Raw genomic sequence first — 24,321 nt, 5'->3', positions numbered from 1 at the left:
TATTCATAATATAATAGTTCAGTTGCGAGTTATGTTGTTGTTTGGGAAACGCACCTCTGAACATTGTTAGTTTTAGTAGCAGCTGTTTAAAATATTCATAATAAGAAGAAATATTTAACCAAATTATAATGATTTGTGATTTGCATCAAAATTTTTAAAAAAAATTTATAATTTGACAACATACCAAAACTGGTTTTGTCTGTTTTTACTGTATGTTTGATCAGATAAATACAGTCTTGATAAAAAAAACATACAAATATTAGTGTATATATATATATATAGACCATTTTAATGTTGTCATGTCATTGGTCACTGTAACAAGAGGCAATACAATCATAACATAGTGTTAAAACAGCTATCATAACATTATCAATATGTGTCTCTTTCTGGATTCTCGGAAGCTATAAAAATTAAAATTGTAAACAGGAAATACATTGGGGCCATTGTTTTTGTTTACATTCCTCACAATGGTCTATACAGTCAATTAAATAAATAGAATATTTTTTAATAAAGCTTGTTAGTGTAATCCATTGAAATAAAGTACAAACAACTCCCAAGAGGGCAAGTTGTATTAAGAGTAATATGAATAATTGATGGTATATCTGCGGGTCAATAACCCTTCAATCTGTACTTTGCAATGCTGCTGATCTCAACAGAAACGGCGCATTGTCAACGCCTCAGCTGGAGGACAGGCCACAGTAAGTCTGTTGCGAAACTCTCTTTGTGGCAAGACTGAATCAAGCCTGATCTGCACAGCATTGCGGAAAAGTCAAAGGTGCCGTCACAGTGGAGGTTGAGATAGAAACATTATCATTTATAATGATCATGTTTGATATATAAACATTTTAATAATCAATTACCAGTGATTTTAAAACATAGTATAGATTGTAAAAAAAATGGAAGTGATTATTATATTATCTGTGTTATCAAATTTTGTGTTATCGAATTTATTTACCTGCAGCACTCCATTTTGATGGCCCTTGACTATTAAGTGATGCTGAGTTCTTTTGCCTTCATCTGACCTTCTTCTTCATCTCTCTCTTTTCTTTCTCTTTCTCTCCCTTGCCTGTTCCTCACTCTCGTTTTCACTTGTTTTTCTGTTTTTTTCCTTTCCCCTCCTTTCCTATCTTTGGCCTCCCGGTGAACTTGTTGGCCTGGTGGTTTTCGTGCTTTGCGACCTCAGCAGATGCTGCCCTTCACCGTCCGCAAAATGCCCTCAATAAGCCCTCTAATCCTAAAGCACCTCAAGGTACATCTCTCTCTGCCACCCTCTCATCCCTTCCCTATACGGATGCCAACCTTTGTCCACCGACTGCCTGTTAGTCTTCCTCTGGCACCGAACAGTTGAGGACATTGACAGTGATTATGTTCTAGAAAAATAGTCAGATTTAAATGATCATAGACAGTACTTTTATTGCCTTGGTACTGTATGATATAGTCTACTTGAAATACACTTTTGTTCCAAAATAATGTCCAATTCACAAAATTTATAGGCCAATAAAATCTACCCCACAGCAAGAATTCTGTCAAGCCCTTGCTGGCTTTCTAGACATTGTCCATCTGTTTTAACTACACGTTATCTCAATAAAATGTTCTAATACATAACGGATTGTCCTTGTACAGTAAGCCTAGTCCTGTGATAACGTTGGGAAAATTTAGTGATCGTTCAGGTTTTTTTGAGCTGACAGAAAGTCATCTAAATAGAGTCAGAATATTTCTTGTTCAGAAAATATTCTTTTATATGCTAAGTCAGAATTGGATTTTTTGGCAATGTCTGTTAGATTAGATTAGATTAGATTAGATTAGATTCAACTTTATTGTCATTACACATGTACAAGTACAAGGCAACGAAATGCAGTTTAGGTCTAACCAGCAGTGCAATAGCAGCAAGTGCAGGATACAGGTATAAGTTATAAAGTGCAGTTATAGAAAAACTATGGTGATATTTACAGATGGATGTACTATCAACATTATATACAGGTTGTATTAGCTATGAACAGAGATTTGCATAAATGAATATATGTACAGGATGCTATTAATAATCAGGAGTGGCAGATAGATAAACATAATTACAAATTACAAATGTCCATGTGCTGTGGGTATGTACAGTTCAAGTAAATGAATCAGTGCAATGAATATGTGCAAACTTTAAATGTGCAAATGTTAAATAGTGCAGTGATTGTGAGGAGTATAAGTTAGAGGAGTGTGGGGGGTGTATTGAGTGGGGGGTTAGCTGAGTTGAACATTCATTTACAATAGTTCAGTTTGTTAAAATAAACAGGTATAGCTTAATATTAATATTCTGTATATTAATATGCATCTTAACGATTCCTGCTTACAGTATACATACAAAAATAGTATCAAGTAACTAATACTTGAATAAAATTATTAAATAAATTAACTAGTATTTAAACCAAATAAAATACTTAATATATAATAAATATAATTAAATTAAATAAAAATAAATTGTATTTAATATAATATAATATAATATAATATAATATAATATAATATAATATAATATAATGTAATATAATTCAATTTAATATAATATAATATAATATAATATAATATAATATAATATAATATAATATAATATAATATAATATAATATAATATAATATAATATAATATAATATAATATAATATAATATAATATACCTACATTAGCAATTAGGTTGGGTTTGGTATTAGTTTCTTGTGGGGTATCAGTGTAATACCTAAGCTAGATTAATTAATGCTCTGAAGTATTGTTTTATTTTACTAATTAAAAGTTCCATTAATGTAAACATACAGTTGAAGTCAGAATTATTAGCCCTCTGTTTATTTTTTCCCCAATTTCTGTTTAATGGAGAGAAGATTTTTCCAACACATTTCTAAACATAATAGTTTTAATAATTCATTTCTAGAAACTAAATTATTTTATCTTTGCCATGATGACAGTAAATAATATTTGACTAGATATTTTTCAAGACACTTCTATACAGCTTAAAGTGACAATTAAAAGCTTAGCTAGGTTAATTAGGTTAACTAGGCAGGTTAGGGTAATTAAGCAAGTTATTATATAATGATGGTTTGTTCTGTTGACAGTTGAAAAAAATTGCTTAAAGGGGCTGAAAATTTTGACTTTAAAATAGTTTAAAATAATAAAAAATTTAAAAAAAATAAAAACTGCTTTTATTTTAGCCGAAATAAAACAAATAAGACTTTCTCCAGAAGAAAAAATATTATCAGACATACTGTGAAAATTTCCTTGCTCTGTAAAACATCATTTGGGAAATATTAAAAAAGAAAAAAAAATCTAAGGGGGGCTAATAATTCTGACTTCAACTGTATACAATTATGTAGAGTAACTGAGAGTCTTTCTTAGGAGACAAAAATAATAAAAGTCTTGCATTCAGCTTGACTAATCTTTTGTCCAGAGAAAACGCTACACAACAAGTCATTTCCTATAGTGTTTATTAATTGACAGTAATAGTGTATGTGTTTGTCAGAGAGCATGGTTTTAGAAAAATGATCCACACAATGTCAGTTAAAAAAAGCTTTGTTGGCAGAGTGAGTCTTCCATTCAGTGAGATTTCAGTCTTTACTTGATCCTTTTTAAAGGGTATCTGTTTCTACTACCCCATTCAGGATATGCCTTTGGCACTGGTTGACCATGGTTGGCACTCGTCCTCTATCTTATTTCTACAGGTGTGAATGTGTGCACCAATTTAGAGTACCATGTTTGGAGACAATGGTCCAGACTGTAGACATTTGCAGAATTAGAGAACAAAGTTTGCATTTGATTGGCTGGGTCGGGTCTGTGCATTGGATAGAGATCATGGAATGTCTCTATTTAATGGATCTACATCTGGCCTCATAAATCAAATCTGGACATATCCTGTCAAGAAATAAATGGATAAAATATGGATCTGAAACTGATGAATGTGTTCCGGATTTCTCTGGGCTTCAGACTTTGCTACTGAACAGAGACATTGTTAAAGAATTGGTTTCCTTTGTCACGGTATCTGCTCAATTTGTGGTTAATCAGTCATTTACATGATTGCCAGCATGTAGGAGGTCTTAATTTTCTGTCTATAGTGGAATAAAGGCTGTTAACGGTACTGAAGTTATTATTCTAACATACACCAAATTCTCAGTGTGCAGACTAAGCCTCTCTAATGTTGAAAACAGACTATTTAAAAATTAATTACACAGCAGAAATCTCCTGATGGTTCTCTTCTCAGGATTAGCAGGATATTGTTTAGTCCAGCCTTATTTCCTATTTTCACATGACTCTTGCTGTGTAAATACTGGACACTTTCCTGTAGATGATTTTGTTTAGTCTCTTTGTGCAGTGAAGGTCTCCACTTGTTTTAATACAGGCCAGGAGATGATAATAGGTCAGGGGTTCTCAACCTTTTTCACTTCGGGGCCCACCTCCAACTCCTAAAATTTTTTGAAGGCCCACATCTGACATGTTTTCTTAAACTGATTGTCTAGAGAAAATGTAGAGGTTTTAAACCTTTATTAATTTGCAAAACATTTAAAACATTTATACTAGTATTATCTTATTTTTCTACAGCATTAAAAACCCAAAACATCAATATAAAAATATAAATTAAATATAGAATATATAATAATATATATTTAATTTATTTTTTAAAACACACAGATTCAAAGGTACTGAATTCTTCAGGGATTTTTTACAACTGCAGAGTATTTGGGCCTTTTCTTTAATAAATGAACCTGTAATCCTAGTTGACGTGCAGCGGTTGGAAGTGCAGCCACGGTTAAGTCTGTATTTTACAGTGAGGCTCTTTTTGCACCGAGTCTGTAGTAATCAATAACAGAAAATGGCAAAATGCCATTACACCAGTCATTTTTACATAAAACATATTTAATAATAAAAATCAAATAATTATAGTACAATAATTAAGTAATTTTAAGCTCGTGGCCAACCTGCAGGATTGCTGAGGCCCACTGGTTGAGAATCCCTGATCTAGGTTATCTAGTTTTCAATTTGCAGGTTGTGATTGTAAAGTGTGTTAGTACACTCTCAGAAATAAAGGTACGCAAGCTGTCACTGGGGTGGTACCTTTTCAAAAGGTACACATTTGTACTTAAAGGATCCATATTGGTACCTCAAAAGTATATATTAGTACCCTCAGATTTTAAGAGGAACCTTTTTGCACTTTTTAGGTACTATATGTACCCTTGAGGTATTAAAATGGACCTTTTAGGTAGAAATGTGTACCTTTTGAAAAGGTACCACCCCAGTGACAGCTCGCGTACCTTTATTTCTGAGAGTGTAGGATAGAGAACATAAAGTAAAGCTCCATCTAATTGCAGAAAATCACAATGCATATTTGAATCAAACGGCTTATTGTATTTTAATTAAATTGAGGAAAAAGATCTTATAACGTATTTTGTTGTTTATGTCAAAGGCTGTCACAATACAGATGACTAGGAATTAAAAAAAAAATACTACATGGAGTTCTCTCAGGAGCATACAAACATTTAAAATGTATTTTGTGCAACACACAATAATGGGTCACCTCTGTGTATATATATATATATATATATATATATATATATATATATATATATATATATATATATATATATATATATATATATATATAGGTTTTCAAATGTTTTCCCATTTTCCTCCAAACATGGTACTTTATGTGGTAGGATAACCGAAACTATCACCACATCCTGATCTTTGACTCTCAACTCAACCTTAAGGCTCGGGTTCCTTTCAGCTTCAAAATCCATTGTTTCAGTGGTGATACAGTACATTGTAGGGTCACACTTTATTTTGATGGTCCGTTTGTTGAATTTACTGTAAGTTACATTGCATCTGTATGCCAACTAATTATCAATAGATTATAAGTAGACTGTTAGGTTGTGGTTAGGGTTGGGATTGGGGTTAGGGTTAGTGTAAGTTGGAAACTTTAATATAGTCAGTTAATTGTCTGTTGAAGGAGCTGATATTAGGCAGACAGTCTACTAATACTCAAATGGATCATCAACATAAAGTGTTACCTATTGTAGATACATGTATGTACAATAGTTCTCAATATGTTTACGAAGGAATTTGAGTGGAAAATTAATCCACAAATGCACTTTTTTATATTCTCATATCTGATTATTGTGAATTATTGGATTTGAATCAGAATGGATCCAGCCTTGATGTTTAGAAATGTACCTTACATCCAAATGGCTTCTTAATCTTTATCTCACATGCTAACTTCCTGTATCTTAGCAGGGTGAGCCTGGAGCACAAGGACCACCGGGACCTCCTGGCCCCCCAGGCCCACCTGGGCCTCTTGGCCTAACTGGGGCTAATGGGCCCCCGGTAAGTCGAAATCATCTGCATTAGAAAATGATTCCCCCACATGCTCTTTGTTTTTCAAATGTATTACATGGCTTTCTGAAATAGTTAGTTTAGATAATTTTATTGATGGGATTTCACAGTATTTTGGGAATAATAATTATCCTTTTACTGTAAAATTGTATTCATTATTACAAGTCATTCTATCACAGCTCATTTCATTTAGTGTTTTTTCTCTTACATTATAAAGTAATTTATGAACATTTAAAATAAAATATTGATTTATTGACTGATTTATATGGGCGACACAGTAGCTTATTGGTTAGCACTGTAGCCTCACAGCAAAAAGGTCACTGGTTTGAGTCCTGGCAGGGTCAGTTGGCATTTCTGTGTAGAATTTGCATGCTCTCCCGATATTCACCTGGGTTTCCTTCGGGTGCTCTGGTTTCCCCCACAGTCCAAAGACATGCAGGTATAGTTGAATTGAATAAACTAAATTGGCTGTAGTGTATGTGTGTGTACACTGGAAGAACATCCGCTGTGTAAAACATATGCTGGATTAATTGGCGGTTCATTCCACTGTGGCGACCCCTGATGAATAAAGGAACTAAGCCGAAGGAAAATGAATGAATGAATGAATGATTGACTGATTAACCCATTTATGCCATATCCAACAGTGACTGTACAGTTTTGGCTTATTTGAACTTATTGTTATTATTTTTTCATGCTTTAATTATCTACCTATTCGTTTTTGTCAAAGGGGAAACCTGGAGAACCTGGAAAACCTGGAAAAGACCCAAAGGTGAATGAATGTACATTTATTTGAACTTTTAATGCAGAGACTCAACCATACTTGAAATAAAATGACGATTCTTTAAGCATCCAAATGTCAATTAAAGCAATTAACGCATTTCTTTTTCGTTCATCTATAGATGCTTCCAGGGCTTAAGGTAGGCTTGAAAACCTCACATCTGTCCGACTGCTCTGCACTGATAGTATTTTCCACAGGCGACTCATAAACAGGCTCACATTAAGTTCACACACAGTTCAGCAGCCTACAGGGTGGGTCTGCTCAGTCTTTGCCAGTACAGAAGGGGTGGATACGCCATAATTGATTATCCGTGTTGTTGTTGGATAAGTATGTATTTCCCCTGATGCGTTAATTGCCACTGAGTTTAGACTGGGGAATTTTAATTGTACTCAATTTAGAAGCTCTAGTCCCTTATATGAGGACTTGTTTGCCAGTCTATAAAACAGCTGTACTGAAGGCTTAATCCTTTGGACATGATGCTCCCAATAAAGGAATATAACTTTGCTCATTGCCCGTTTTACAGCTGATAGTTCAGATTATAAGAAACGAATAAAACACTTCTCCACAAAGGCCACAGAGGAAAAGATAGGTCTTGAATAGTATTAAAGCTATTTAATTTTTTTTCTTCCTATTTTATAGGGTGAACCTGGTGTACCTGGACAAAAGGTGAGTGTGTCCATCATAGTTCATAAGTAGACTTTTATTGTTTCTGTTATCTGAAGAGCTATTTTTCAAAATCCACATTTTAGTGCTAGAAATTTGGCACTGCTGTTGATTGCTTAAACAAAACAGTTAGAAACTGATCCATCTTCTCAGAGGAACCTCAAGGAATTAAGCAGAACTGTGAGGGAATGGTGTATAAATGAATCATTCAGAAGAATGATTGAAAACCACTAAGCTACAAGACAGAGCCCTGAATGTGAGGCTCATCAGTCGACATTCTCGATGAAGACTGGAGAAAGAAACTTGGCACAAATCATGCTAAAGCACAGATAAAATATTAGTGGATTAGGGAGAACACAACTCATCTGGTGAAAGCTTAACCATTTGTTTCATTTCTTGCTTCGTTTTCTAACTAATTTCGTTCTTATCTCTCAGGGTGATCGTGGTGAAGCAGGTCCAAGTGGACCAGAAGGCCCCATGGTAAGAATCTGCTATAAGTGGCTTAAATAATTAACATGCTCGATGGGTCAATCGTTACTTCTGGGTCAACCAATTACATAATCCTTACACAGAGAATCTTTTCACAGATTGAATCAGATTCAAAATGTACTAGAATCCCCCACTCCGAATTCTAGAGAAGAGGGTGTGAGTTCATCTAAAAGGTTCTGTCTATGTGATTTCTGATTACAAAAGCAAGAGGATTTTGATTAGGTCTGGGCGATTTGACCTAAAATCTAATTCTCCATTAATTGAACATTTTAACTTGATTACGATTAATAAATGATTCATAGTTCAGCCCTCATAGTTCACTGACAAGTTTTGCATGGTAAATATGCTCACATATTACCATTGTGACATTTTTGAATGTAGGGTGGATTACTTGATTTTAATATAATTGAAGTAAACACACACTATCAACTATCTAGGATTATTTATTGAACACCAACTCTGAACAGCTGCAAATAAAACACACATTGCCTAAAGCGCAGCTCTCTGCGCCGCCCACTGTCGTCACCACTAACAAACCGACCAATCACAAAGCATACGCTACACGTCGTTGTGACGTGTAAGTACATTTTTTTGAGAGGTGCATGGGTATGCGAAGGCTGTATCGGACTGTACTTATGCCCTTGGCAGAAGTAAAATATCATAATAATATAATAAGTATAAATCATAATATAATACGTATAATTCAGCCTTAACATAACGGAGTGACGTGACTCCACACGTGATATGGAAAGTAATTGAAAAAATTGACCTGGAAAAATTTTATCGATTACAGATTCTTAATGTCGATTTCAATTACTTTTTGATTAATCTCCCAGCCCTAGTTTTGATTTAGCCAAAGAAAAGGCACATTTATTGGTTGGGTTACCAGTTTAAACGCCAGTGGACCACTGGAGGATTTAGACAAAGTAGAGGGGTTGCTGATAACAGCATCTGTTTGTGGTTTTACTGTCTTCCCTTGAGCAATGTGCTTAACTCTAAAGTCATTGAGTGCATTACCCCTGAGGTAATGAAAGATTGAATTAAGATAGTAGACCAGGCTTACGGTAAAGCTAAGAGAAGCACAAAATACACTACACTAAATATACTAGACTTTTTTTTTACAAAATTACTGATTTTTCAACAGCTAAAACTCAAGTCATCAGTGTCTGTGATCCTTTAGAAATCATTCTGATTCTTAAAAATACTTAATAAAAACAGTTACATAGAATATTTTACAAAAAAAAAATAATAATGATATGTACTCTTAGTTTACCCTCCTACTTATACTAAACTCTTTTGAGCTTCTTTTTTTTCTGTTGAACACAAAAGTAGCTATTTCTACAAATCAGAGATGGGAAGTTACAAAGGACAAATACTTCAGATTTTTCTGGTATCAGTACTTTACTCCACTATTTATTGTTTTGACAACTTTTTATTCTTACATTTTTACACAAATATCTGTACTTTCTACTCCTTACATGTTTCAATAAAAAAACAAAACACTAAAATAACGGGTTAAGTACAGTATGAGAGCTGCGAATGCAAAAATAATATAGTTTGCAGTCAAATACGATGCGTATTTATTTTAGCAAATGTTAAAAAAACTACATATTTTGGACAGAATTCTATGTAAAATGTATGACATTGTTTATAAAGATAGACAGGCCTATAGAATTATTTTTAGAATGTGTGAACATGAATGACCGACTGTGATGCCGCTTGGCTACTTTCATAAAATTGGCAACAAACATTTTACTTAAAAATTTGAAATGTAAGTTAGTTTATATAAAGTATAAAGAGAATGTGAGATCTAGTTACCTACCTATCCTCACTCACTATCTTTCAACTTAGTCCCTAATTTATCAGGGGTTGCCACAGCGGAATGAACCACCAATTATTCCAGCATATGTTTATGCCCTTCCAGCCACAACTCAGTACTGGGAAACAAACAAACACTCTCGCATTCACACATGCACTTATAAACTACGGCCAATTTAGTTTATCTATTCAGCCATACCGCATGTCTTTGAACTGTGGGGAAAACCCCATATTTACCTAGCTAGTGAAACTAAAACATATAGTAGTAATGGGTACTTTTTACTCGAGTACATTTTTGAGGCTGTACTTCTTTACTTTTACTTGAGTACAAAAGTGTAATGCGTACTTCAACTTTTACCAGAGTCATTTTAAACATGAGTATCTGCTTGAGTAAAGGATTTGTGTACTTTTGCCATCTCTGCTAAGAATATTGGACACTGGCAGAGACTGATATTCATAGGCTGATGTTCAATACTATTGAAGTCTATGGCTGCTGATTTCCAACATTCTTCAATATACAGATATGGCTACTGAGAATGTGTGAGCGATTTAAAGAAATGCTGCATATCTCTGCAGTAAACCGACTGTTAGCCTATTTTAAACTAGGAGCTCTGAACATAATTCGAATTACAAATTTGCTTCCATGACCACGTCTTATTAATGCATATCCTTGTTTTAATTAAAGTTGTACTTTAATAATTGATTATGAAATGGAATAATTCGTTCCTGGAATAGTCCTACTAAATCTGTGAAACTAAAGAAATAACTTACAAAATAATTAATGGCATTTAAGCCTGCATAAACAACAGAACACATACAGGTACGAAATTCAGATTGAATACATTCTAAAAATAATTTTTTATTTAATTCATAATATGTAGGCTAGCTCAAAGAGAACTATTCTAAACACCTGCCGTGAATTTGTCTGCATGTCATCAGGGCTCCACAACAATGGACATGCGGAGTGTGTGTAGCCTAAGGCTGGGGAATGCGCCATTTAAAAAAGCATACAACCAACAAACCAATTTTTTTTTTTCCATTTGGAAAATTAAGGTTATGAATAATAGTTTTTATAAAAGGTGCGTTTTTAAAATTCGCACCAAAACTGAGGCGTGATTTTATAAACTATACCTTAGGCTAATGCAAAACTATGTAAAAAACACAAAATTATTATGTACTATAGTAGCCTATAGATTATAAGTCAGTAAATTGCCTTGTTGTTTCTTCTCGTGCTGCGCGCGCATTGGACTGCGAGTGACCGAGACAGAGAAAAACAAAGCACAGAAAGTAAAAGTTAAAATAAAATGCTTAAGTCATAATATTTAAATAATAACTTTTGTTAAAATGTTAACATAGATTTGTGATTATTAACAATTACAGAAGATTTAAATGCATATTTTCCATGGAGCGATCGACTTACTGTTTTTATTTGACAGAAGAAAAAACATGATTAGAAAAAATAGCCAATGCTGGCTCTTTAAAAGGATTAAGACAGTGTTTTCATTTTAATCTAAATTTCTAATTTAAGTGAAAAATATCTAGGGGAGGTTTATTTATGTTTTTATTTTTTTATTCTATGCTGTTGCAATATGTTCTGTATGCTGTTGTTCACTTGTTAAAATAAATCAGTATTTTAAAATGCAATACTTAATGTGTCAGACACTACATAAATTATATATATATATATATATATATATATATATATATATATATATATATATATATATATATATATATATATATAATAATTAAATTCATTTTTTGCTTTTTCAAAACGTCAGTGATCTCCTTCAAATTACTGTTATTTTTTTGAAACTCTTTAAATTAACTGCCCAGTTTCAGTGTGTTTCATGCGTTTTAATTTCGTTTCGCTATTTTTTTATGTGCGTGTGAAATATGCACACATAGCAGCAACAAAAATGGGAAAATGTAATATATCTTTTGTGTTCAACTAAAAAAAAAAAAACCCTGCAATTAAAAGCTGCAATTATTTAAGATGGAAATAATCAAAATAATGCATACTGAATAATAATAATAATATTAATAATAATGTTAATAATAATAATAATAATAATAACAACCATAATGATCTAAATGTTTGTATTTTCTTTCGGCTTCTTGAATAAGTTCCTGAACAAAAACAATCTTTCCACATATGTCCACATATGTTTCCAGAATAGCACAGAACAATGGGTCAAACAGCTAAGCCTGTGTGAAGTTACAAGTGCGGTGATTGACACTTTGCGAGATATTTTGGCATGGAAACCACATATACTTTTTTTCTCGTGAAATTGAATTTGCTTCTCTTTGATAGAACCTATATAGTTCTCAATCTCGGATTTGCGTTTCACTTTTACACATGTGAACTCTGGAACAACCTGCATATCCCGTTCTCTTCCAATCTACCTTGTTGAACTTGAGCTCTCTTTCATCAGCCAACACACATTCAAGTCCAACACACGCACCCAGTCAATATCTAAAACTAGACTGATAGTAAGCATATTATACTGTGAGCTTGTGGAAAATTCCCCTGAATTAGGGTTAGACTGAATTAGCTTTGTCTTCGTGCTGCTCCATAGCTCAGGTAAAACAGTTGCTTATTTTGCACTACTGCACCATCTTCTGGATACAAACAGGCGTTGCGCTCATAAATACGCAGAGATTTATGGAAGCGAGCCAACGCTCGTTCTCCCGTGTGCTCGTGTCTCCTGTCTGGCCTCTCGTGACTACACAGAAAAGAGACATCTTTACATTCATCTGCTAGAGAGGCAAAGGGCCAAGTCAATGGCTTCACAATTAAAAGGTTAAAATCAGAGCAGACATGTTATTGGGCACATTACCAAGACGGTTAATCAACAGCTGACTTCGCCTTCCTCCCTTGAGGCTTTATTTCTGAAAAATTACTGCCTGTCGCCTTCATGGATGTTTAGCTATTTACTCAGCTCTGCCAAAACCATACAGCACCGAAAAGCGCACAACAGAACTGTATGCTCATATAATTCCTGAAAATTGAATGGGTTGTTTAGATAAATGATGTTGTGGTGACTTTAATGTCGTTCTGTTGCTGCAATATATGTAAACAAGATGCTAATTTGTCTATTTGGAGTGAGTTAACATTACGTTTTGACTTATGAAGCTGTTGTTTTAATGTGCATAGCATGCTGATAGCTTTCTTTTCTCTGTTTCTCTTCAGGGAATTAAAGGAGATGAAGGACTGAAGGTAAGGAAAACATTTGGTTGTTTTTTTGTTTAAAAAATGCAATAACAATGCATTATATTTTTCAGTGATTGGTAATGTTTAACAGGTAATCTGAAAGTAACCGTTTTGTAGGTTAATGAAGTGTTTTTATTGTCTTTATGGTTGTAGCAAAAAGATTGTTTGATCTTGACCAGCCCAACATAGCAACATTGTTCCAACCAATAGAATGTACTCGGGGTGTGGCTATCTGTTCATTTCAGCCAATGACAGATCGGCTTGTAATTGCTGTTGTTGTTCTGTGTATGCAAATGTCAGATTTGCATTCAGTTCAGATTGGCATATTGCTTTAGGGGTGTATTACATCAAACAGATGTGTGTGTTTTGTTAAATTACATACAGATACAGTTGAAGTCAGAATTATTAGCCCCCCTTTAAATTTTTATTCTTTTTTTATATATATTTTCCAAATGATGTTTAACAGAGCAAGGAAATTTTCACAGTATGTCTGATAACATTTTTTCTTCTGAAGAAAGTCTTATTTGTTTTATTTCGGCTAGAATAAAAGCTGTTTTTAATTTTTTTTAAGTTCATTTTAAGGTTAAAATTATTAGCCCCTTTAAGCTATTTTTTTCAGATAATCTACAAAACAAACCATCATTATACAATAACTTGCCTAATTACCCTATCCTGCCTAGTTAACCTAATTAACCTAGTTAAGCCTTGAAATGTCACTTTAAGCAGTATAGAAGTGTCTTGAAAAATATCTAGTCAAATATTATTTACTGTCATCATGGCAAAGATAAAATAAATCAGTTATTAGAAATGAGTTATTAAAACTATTTAGAAACTGTTTAGAAAAAATCTTCTCTCTGTTTAACAGAAATTGGGGAAAAAAATAAACGGGGGGGGGGGGGGGGGGGGTTAATAATTCAGGGAGACTAATAATTCTGACTTCGAAATTCTGAGCTTTGAAATGGATGAAGCATATCTAAACATCTAAAGATGTATTTTTATTATCACATATCTGAGGCATTGCTCATCTGCTGGAATGATTACTCTAGTTCTCACCAGGGGTACGTTTGCCTTGTAAACAGAAGTGGGCTGCACGTAAAGTTTACACCTGCTGATGCACAAATAGTCCTTATAGGAAACTATTCAGACCATTCTCTGAAGCCAACAGTGACAGACAGCTTCACTGCCGTGGAATGGCCAGGCAAAATACAGGGCATGAAGGACTTAAGGAAGCACATTTTTCTTGACCTTTCAAAACATTAAAGGTTTACTCTACTGGATCATTCTATTGAACTTAAAACAGCAGAAATCAAAAATCAAAGAGAAGAGGGAAATAGTCATAAAAACTAAATAATGACTGTTTGATGAACTAGTTAAATTATGAGTAACTTAACGGCAGAACTCGGATATAACTGTTTTATCACCTGTTTAAATGCACCATGAAATCAAAATGGAAAATAAAGTGTGCTCCCATAAATCTTAAAGCAGATAAAAGTTTCTCACTCGATAACAGCATTGCTATCTTTAAATTAATAGGTCATTGAAATATAATATAACATTAAAAATGTTATTATTGTTGTATTATTGTCTCAGTTTTTCTTGGTTAACTGAAGGTTAATAGGTATGGGTTTGCATAAAATGTCAATGTTTGTTTTCTTCTAAAAAGATCTGAAACACTCAAAATTTCAAACAAGGTATTGTTTTTTAGAGCATTTGTATTTTTTTAGAAGTTACAGTTGGTCAGAATAACAAATGGTTTAATTTGTTGTGATTAATAGGCTCATTGGAAATACATGCTTTAGCTTATATTTTTGTGAAACCACAAAAAGTGTACTTAATCATGCGTTTGGCTGCTGTTTCTGGGTAAAATGAACACTTTGAGGCTGTATGATGCCAACAACAAGTGATTAAGACATTTAATCGACAGATATTTCCATACAGTTCTTTACACAACACCAAATAATACTGCACAATACTGCAAAACAGCTCAACAGTGTCTATGATTTGTAATCGAATATTTTCTATCTTCATATAGCAAGACGCCAAAGGTGAACTGGTCACACCCTTTTTTTTCACTTCCGTCAATTGGTGAAATGAATTTAAATAAGTTATACTTATTATAAACTTAGAATAAAGTTAGAAATTTTGAAAATATTACCTTGACAATGAACTAAAATATTTAGCTAAAACTAGAAATAAATAACTGCATACCCCAACCAAACTTATTTTTCATGTAGGAAATGTAACAACACAGCAAAGAAAACTGTTCGCCAAACAATTTCATGAGGTCTTTAAATAAACCTGTGTTCAGACGGGAAAGGAAGCAGAGGCTTGAATCTATGGGCCAGACATCTTATGAGAAATCTGTGTCCCACCGAACTCCTTTACTAGGCCGAGATTGATGGAATTTTCATTTCCTCTGCACATCCCCGTCTGCCCTGCTTCTGTCCCAGGACCACCCTGTAGAGCACTATAGTGAAACGTCCTGATGCTTTTAGGATCTCAGGCTTACAGTACTTTACATTACCTTTTTTTTTGCCCATTTATGGTTTTTGGCATCTTCATTTGAACTGTGCCATTCTTTATCTTCAGGCATTTCAGGCATTGTTAGGCATTACATGGGTCCATGTCTGCATATGTTTTCTCCAGCAGTTTGTGTGTGTTTGTGGTGCTGAAAATCCCCTCTGTACGTTTATGTAGGGCGATCAAGGAATGGATGGGCAGAGAGGAGAGAAGGTATTCTAGTTAAAATGGAGTTTGTTGTGCAGTGTTTTTTTTCATGCATGCGTGTATGGAGAAGAAATCAATTATTGTTGTGATATTGGTTTCGTGTGACAGTCAAATCACACAGGGGTGCGTTTGCCAAACAACGACATAACTCGCGGCTGAACTATCATAGTACGATGCATCGTTTGAGAATAGATGATGTACTGAGGAGCGTTTCCTAAAACCGTAGTTTCTCTGTCACAGATCCATTGTTTAAACCATTTTAGTTATATCGTAAAACGTTTGTAATGGCGCTCTAAATGGGGTGGAGTAACCACTTCTTTACAGAGAAACCCCACCATTTTTTGTGCAAATTATTGTTTTACGTGCACATTTTTTAAAAAATCCTAAATTAGTTTTGGTAAAAACATGCACTTGTTTTCCATATTAATTGAAATACGTGTAAATGACACATATAGGACCTAAATATGTAAATGACACATATAGGACCTACATATGTTTCCTTTACAAATTTTATTGAGATTATTGTATATAAAATCACTTAGCTAACACGTATTTTAATCTCATATATACTGTAAATCATATAAATGGTTAATGGTTGTAGGCCTAATTTACAGTAGGCAATTTATTAAGAAATAAAAAAATTCCTACTTAATAATAATTTCTTAATAAATTGCCTACTGTAAATTAGGCCTACAATCATTAACGATTAACAATAATAATAATAATAATATAATAATAATACAAATAATAATAATAATTATTATTATTATTCTTATTATTATTATTAAGTAGGATATTGTTTATTTATTTTATTTTATTTTATTTTATTTTATTTTATTTTATTTTATTTTATTTTATTTTATTTTGAGAAATCTACTTATTCAATTTGCTATATATATATATTATTATTATTATTATTTTTTTATTATTATTTTTTGTTTTTTTAACAAGCTTTGGAGAAGTAACATAGCCTAAATTCCGCTTTTAAATAATAGGTCACCTAAAGCTCTCGTCATGAGCCACGGCTGTGTTCAAAATGGCATAAATGTTTTTAAAGTGCACAACGAAGGGTACGCAATGTTCAATATGAAGATTGCTAAAACTGAACTGTAAAAATACTTTGAAAGCAAATTACACCTAAGAGAGATGACCTTAAAACTGGGAATGAAAAAAACAAAACATTAATGTTAGAATTTTCTAAATGAATATTGGTGTCAGAGTGAAGTAGTTATTTTAACCACTTAGTTAATGATAACTTTGTTTCAGACTTTCAGAAGAGCTTGGTTTATATTAGGCAGCTATATATATTATATAAAAAAACATCAAAATGAGAAGTAAAAAGTAGAAATCAAAGTTTAAATATTAATATTGTAATTTTCTGGTATAATATTTTTTCTACTCATTTTATATTTTACTGTATATTTTCAAAAGGGACTAAGCCGAAAAGAAAATGAATGAATGAATATATTTTCAAAATATTTAATAATTTCTATTTAATTTTGTACATTTACTTATAATTGTTGTATTGTATTTTTTTAGCAGACAACCCAGATCACCCTATGTAGTCTAATATCATTAACTGGTCATTGTATCTAGTGATTCTTACTAGATACAATGACCAGTTAATGATATTAGACTACATAGGGTGATCTGGTCATTGTATCTAGTAAGAATCACTAGATACAATGACCAGTTAATGATATTAGACTACATAGGGTGATCTGGTCATTGTATCTAGTGATTCTTACTATATATTATTCACATTGCAAGATATATTTGGTAAGGGTAAAAAAAATTCAGCAATACAGTACTTTAAAAAGAGCCTTTAGATTGTGAAACTAAAATACAGTCAATAGGACGTTTTTACTCAATGTCATCTTAAATGGTGGTCTGTTTGTTCGTTCATTTTCAAAGTGAACGATCCATATCTGTCTAAAATCCACATTCTTATAACTCATCCGACCTCAAAGACTTATGCATTGATGTTAGCAAAAATAAGGATTCACAGTGGCCGGGGGCAGGACAAATGCTTTGCAACCGAAACCAGGATGTGCACAAAGACATATGAGTCAGTACCGGAGTCATGCTGAGAGACCAGAGGGATTGCATGCTAAGAGAAAAACCGGCCACAAGCACTAGACATTCCCTCTCTCTCCTTCATCCGAGCACCTGCACGTCTGATTTACAGGCCTCTAACCCTGCTGTTTGTGGAGATTCCCATGTTACGCACGGCTTGATGGGCTTAACACACTTATTTTTGCTACCTGCCGCTGTCTCTGCCAAAACACATGGTGCCATACTCTTTGATTGTTAGCTGTGTTGTCATGACAGTGCTTTGTGTTTCTGTATTTGAGTGGCATGTTTAAGTGTATGAATGTTTTCATCGTCAAGCTCTGCAGACTTCTGCACCAGCTGGGGAACTGACAGATGAATAAGCACATCTGCTGCTCTGCTATATTTAGCATTTTATTTTAAACGTTTATATAGATATATACAACTTGATCACCACCTCTAATTGAATGCAGAAACACTTATCGTGTGGTTGGTTTGGCCTTGAGGGATGGTTTGTTTGGGGTTGCAGAAGGTGGAATATATCATTAGCTATGTTTCTATCCAAACATTGCAAATTAAACTTATGCAAAAAACTGGAATGTCACATAAAATATTTGCGAATAAAGCTCGATTTTCATCCAATGAGTCAAAGAGAACTAAGTTGTCACTTCCCTATAAACTGGTGCCAGATATGAAAGAGAAAAAAAAATATTTCCTGCTATAGGACAAGCCACTGTGAGGCTTTTTCTTATATAATTAATTACTTGCACTTTAGAAGATGAATATAAAACAATAAATGCAGTCATAACTGGCTTTTGGAGGTTTAAAACCAGGTCTTTAGGTAGCAGCCACTCAGGGCAGTTTTGGGAGGTAATAATACTGAATACTGAGAGTATAATAATACTTTGATGACAGAGGGAGTTTAGAATGACCAAATCAACATTTCTGATGTTTTACAATGTGGTTGGTTCGTCCGTTAATGCCTTATTGGATAAAACGTTGCCCTACTTAGTTGTGCACACAAGGTTTTTATGTGTATTTTCCTAATGTATGTGCATCTGGGCATTTCCATTAAGCGTTTTTATGTGACATTCTAAAATGCGCATAAAGATAGGTGGATACAGTAGCTATTGATGGATTTGGGTGCTGTTGTTATGATTTTAAGTTGACAATGCACTCTTTATTACAGCATTATATATCTTATGCTCACCACACAAGTCCTTATTAATTTGATAAAAAATACAGTATTTGTATTATTATTTTATTATTTTAATATTTGAGTAGCATAGTGTACATTCATAAAGAACCATAATTGTAATAGTCAAAGAATTTGATATTATTAAATTATCAGTTTAGCAAAACTATGAAATAATGGAAATTAGAGGGAGAAAATCAACATAGGCTCATTCTGAAAATGTAACCCTATATACGTTTCTGGAGATTGCGAATTATGTAGCCAGAAGTACGTATGGCTGCATTTTGCTTTACTACGAGGCCGTTCCTTTTCGTGCTTACCAGCTGACCGCTTACCTCCGTATGGACGGCTATCCCGCTGTTAAGCCTGGTTTATACTTGACGCGTCTGCTAGTTCACTTGAGTGCGCACAGCGAATATTACGTCATTGCTGTGTTTGCGGAGGTTTGTTTTGAGTGATTTCGGCTGGCGGAGCGCCGAATCGAGCGAACAGTTCACAATTCAAGTTGAATATAAAACACTTTGAAGAGATTTTGTCTGAAACAGGTACGACTGTATAGACATCTTTATGATCCGTGTCATAGAGATAACAAGATGATCAATAATTATTGGCAAGAAATTACAACAGCCGTGGGAATGGTGGAAAGGTTTTGGAGAGATTAGTTTGTTAAAGCCAAAAGAGGCCATGGTAAAAGTGGAGACACAGGTACACAATTACAGAATATGTTTTTACACCATTCATATGTTTACACTAATGTATGTATTGCAATTTTGAATTTAAAACAATTTAATAGTTACAAAAATTAAGGAACAAATTATTTTTTTGATAACTGGAAAAGAATACTTGAACCTGTTGGTTTACAATATACTGATGGCCTGTTTTTCTAGGCTTTATTGGTGATAATGGTCAGGAATGTTGGACTATTATTGCCTATTTAGCATAAGAAGAGGACAGAAACTAGCCAGACAGTAATGTGTGAATTGTGGAGCAGGCTAAATGTAAAAGAAACATCTGTATTTTTTAGTAAGTTTCCTTTTTTTTGCTTTTTATTTTTCCATAATAGAAAAATATAATAAAAAAATATATTTGTAGAGCAACCCATGTTCTGTTGAGTTTAATATTTTAATAAACTTTAATAGGTAAAACTGTTTGAGATATGAACAAAAGCAAGTGATGCATCAAACTTTGATTAAAAGAAATCATGATAGGTTATAAAAATCTTTATAATCATTAAAATAATTAATTTAAAAAAAATTTGTTTAAAAATATTGAATGATATTAAATATATGACATAGTTCTGGAAACTTTCTACTTCTCTGTTTATCCGTCTGACTTTACGGTCAGTTTCTTTTGACCGCCCCCTGTCATTTTAAAGAATATCACAACGGCGAAGGCTGCAAGTTTAAAAGCCTCGTCCTTTTCGTGAGATATGCGCACAGTCAGCGAAGGTGCGCAATGCGGTGCAAGGCGAAAGTAAAAATCCAGCTTTGCCAGTTTGTCCAGTTAGCTCGCCATGTATATCAGTGGACTTGAGACACAGAGAGGAGTTGACCACGATGACGGGGTTCGAGTCCGGTGAAGAAAAAGACAAGTACAGAAAACCAAAATTTGAATAAACAAGTAAATAACGGTAAAAATTAAAGAAAATGTGAAAACGTGAAAATCTGGGCTTTTCTTTTCTGGATTGTTTTTAAAATTGTCGGTTGGGTTTAGGGAAGTGGGTGGGTGGGTCATTCTGTGCTTTTGAAAATACTATTGGCTGGGTTTAGGAAAGGAGGAGGGTGGTCAGTCGATCAGTCAGTCATTCAGTCAGTCAAGCAGTCAGTCAACAGAGGCCTCTGGTGGATTTGCGTGAGAACAGCAGGTGCGAATGGCGAGAGAAATATGGGATCTCAAAAAGTGTACACTGTGGCCCCTGTGAATTCGCGTAAAAAAAATTAAAAGAAAAAGAAATAAAAAAACGTAGCTTCTGGGATGTATTTGGCGCACTCTACATTTTCAGAATGAGCCTGGGTTGGAGAAAATTGATAATCAAACCCTTTAAAATTCTTTCCTAAAATGTGTCCTTGTGATATTGAAAACATGTTGCTTTTGTTTCTATGTTTGGCTCAAATAATCCATAAAAAATTTAATATTCGTTTCAAAAGAAATTCATACTGTTTGTTTTTGTCAACAAATCACTCACATAAGTGACTAAACATTAAACTGTCATTAAATAAAAACATTTTATAGTATTAACAATCACTCAAAAAAGACATTTGTTGTTTGTTTAAATCACTTCATTAAAATGAGCTGAAAAAACACAATTTTAATTTTTTTTGGCACAACTTAACTGTTTTATTTAATCCACTTAAATTTGTAAAAAAATAGGTTAGTTAATTACTTCATTTTCACCCATTCATTCTTTGATTTACTAAGATACTGCTACAGTACATAGGAAAGCAGCTGTCTTCCTTCAGAACATCTGCCTCTCTCATTTATAGCTTGTGTTGGTTTGTGTAGTGAAAGCCAGTGAATATTTATGAGATAAAAAGGAGATAAGCAAACGCTAAATTAACTCCTTTACTCCTCCAGCCAGCAGTGGGTGAGCCTCATCTGTATTAAGTGAGGCTGTTAATGTCTTTCTGCATTTCTCTCTTCAATGGAGGGTGGGGGAAGGGGACTGGAATCAAACATACCCACATACACATATGATTGCGCTGTTGTCTTTGTGTAGATGTGCCATGGACTTCTGTGGTTTTTATTCTGGCCTAAAAATTGTCACAATGTAGGCACACAACCACACAGATAGTGACAGACAGATTTACTGTACACTCCAGTCATGTAAAGCGTGGTGCCATTAGGCTCTTAAGTCAAGTATAAATGAGAGATAATGGTATGACATGAATTAAAAAAAAAAACGGCAAGTTCAGCACCTCTGACATAAAATGAGAGCCGCTTAGTTTTATTTATTTATTTTCTTTTAGTTGTTTTTTTACCTTTGACATTGGCTTTGACTTCTCAGTTACACACTCCCCACCAGATGGGGATTGATAAAACAGAGAGCCCAAAGGCTATTAAAGCAATAAGTCAGGAGAAGCCATGCATTACAGTGATTTTACAGTGAGGGTTTTATTCCCTACATGAAACGGCTGCCACAGAATATATTACAGTTAAAAAGTAATTTTCTTTATCAGGATTTTTCTTTAATTAAAAGTAAAACTGAAAACCATTACAGCTTGTACTTCGGGAATATACAGATGAAGTCAGAATTATTAGCCCGCCTTTTATTTATTTTCCTCTTTTAAATGTTTCCCAATTTATGTTTAACAGAGCAAAATTTTCACAGTATTTCCGATAATATTTTTTCTTCTGAAGAAAGTCTTATTTGTTTTATTTCAACTAGAATTAAAGCAGTTTTAAATTTTTTAAAAGCCATTTTAAGGTCAAAATCATAAGCCCTTTAAGCTTTTATATATATATTTTTTTCGATTGTCTACAGACAAACCACTGTTATACAATGATTTGCCTAATTACTCTAACCTGCCTAGTTAGCCTAATTAATCTAGTTAAGCCTTTAAATTGCCTTTTAAGCTGAAAACTAGTGTCTTAAAATATGTAGTAAATTATGTAGTAAAATAATACTTACTGTCATCATGGCTAAGATAACATAAGTTATTAGAAATGAGTTATTGAAAATATTATGTTTACAAATGTGTTGAAAAAATCTTCTCTCCGTTAAACAGAAATAAGGGGAAAAAAATAAACAGGTGGGCTAATAATTCAGGGGGGGGGCTAATAATTCTGACCTCAACTGTATATGTTTTTTCTTGAGGAAGGATTAATAAATTAATAAATTTATGTTAAAATATTAATGTCACTTCTGGTGAATTTAATGAATCCTCGCTCAAAATTACACTGTAGAAAATTTCAACGGTGAAAAACTGTAAAAATGGGTGTTCCTATCAGGGTTTTAGTTGTGTGATTCTACAATATATATTACTGTTTCTCTGCTTGTGGGAAAAGTTGTTTGTTATGAGCTTTAGTTTACTTTTACTTTCTCATCATCACATGCTTATGGATGTGTTTTTGTCTGTGTAACAAAGATATGTGTAGATGTTCATACTTCAAAACACTGGTGTATAATACTATAAATTGTGGTAATGGTATCTACCGTATTTTTAACTGTAAACTTCTAGTAACCACAGTTGCCATTTTGTTTACAGTGTAAAAACTTCATTTCCAATAAATTATTTTAACTTTTTAATTACCAAACAACAGCAACAAAAATGTATTATGACGTAGTTGTTTAAACATTGAGAGTAATGTTAAAACAATTTCTTAAGCTACAAATCAGCATTTTAAGGCGGTTTTTAGAAGGATCCTTCATCCTAATATATTTGAATTCATTTTATTTTTTTTAAATAGTTTGTAAAGTTTTCTTTCTCTAAACCAACAAAACATATTACAACTACACACATGGAGTTATTAGTGCCACTTTTAAATTCAGAACAAAACATTATGTTGTTGTTGTTTATCTCTTCATACAAAGACCTATTGTGTCTTAAAGCACTCCATGAAGCTTTCACATATATAAAATGTAACTTATTAGGCTTATTTTCAAAATTCCTTTCACCCTTTAACTTTGTACCTCAGTCCGAGTCCATACACCATGCGTGCTCTCGTATTTCATTGGAGCCAAAGTAAGTCATTACTCATTATGAACTGTCCTGAAGGAATTAAGTTTGTCAGCACAGAACGCAGTCCCTTTTCCTCAGTGCTGATGACGGTTCTCTTCACCTTCCCAGAGTTCCCCTCAACTCCAAAGGCTCCGTCCTCATCATTTTTAGCCTGAAGATTAGCACTCCCATAAATCACTCTCAGCCTCTGTCAGTCCACACTCGAGACTCTGCCCCACCAAGCTCTATTCGCTCTAAATTAGAAGCGAAGGGAGTTAAGGGAGTCATGATGATGGGCAGAGGGGCAGAATGGAATGGTGTGAGTTGATTGGAAATGAAGAAGATCAAAGAGACTTCCTATTATTTTTAGTC

The 24,321-nt window shown here is 33.5% G+C and overlaps 1 protein-coding gene across 1 annotated transcript in view; it reads left to right on the top strand.

Annotated features, from left to right (window-relative positions):
• The window catches only part of col13a1 (collagen, type XIII, alpha 1), a 94,442-nt gene that overhangs the window by 21,911 nt on the left and 48,210 nt on the right, over window positions 1–24,321 (top strand). Inside the window, exons 9-16 of the mRNA XM_056470953.1 lie at window positions 1,184–1,249; window positions 6,254–6,346; window positions 7,083–7,124; window positions 7,255–7,272; window positions 7,773–7,799; window positions 8,232–8,276; window positions 13,297–13,323; window positions 16,015–16,050. Of these exons, the coding sequence (XP_056326928.1) occupies window positions 1,184–1,249; window positions 6,254–6,346; window positions 7,083–7,124; window positions 7,255–7,272; window positions 7,773–7,799; window positions 8,232–8,276; window positions 13,297–13,323; window positions 16,015–16,050 (354 nt within the window). The remainder of the gene's footprint in view (window positions 1–1,183; window positions 1,250–6,253; window positions 6,347–7,082; window positions 7,125–7,254; window positions 7,273–7,772; window positions 7,800–8,231; window positions 8,277–13,296; window positions 13,324–16,014; window positions 16,051–24,321) is intronic.

This window comes from Danio aesculapii, chromosome 13 (genome assembly GCF_903798145.1).
Source record: "Danio aesculapii chromosome 13, fDanAes4.1, whole genome shotgun sequence".
NCBI lineage: Eukaryota > Metazoa > Chordata > Actinopteri > Cypriniformes > Danionidae > Danio > Danio aesculapii.
This window is presented reverse-complemented; position numbering and strand designations above follow the sequence as displayed.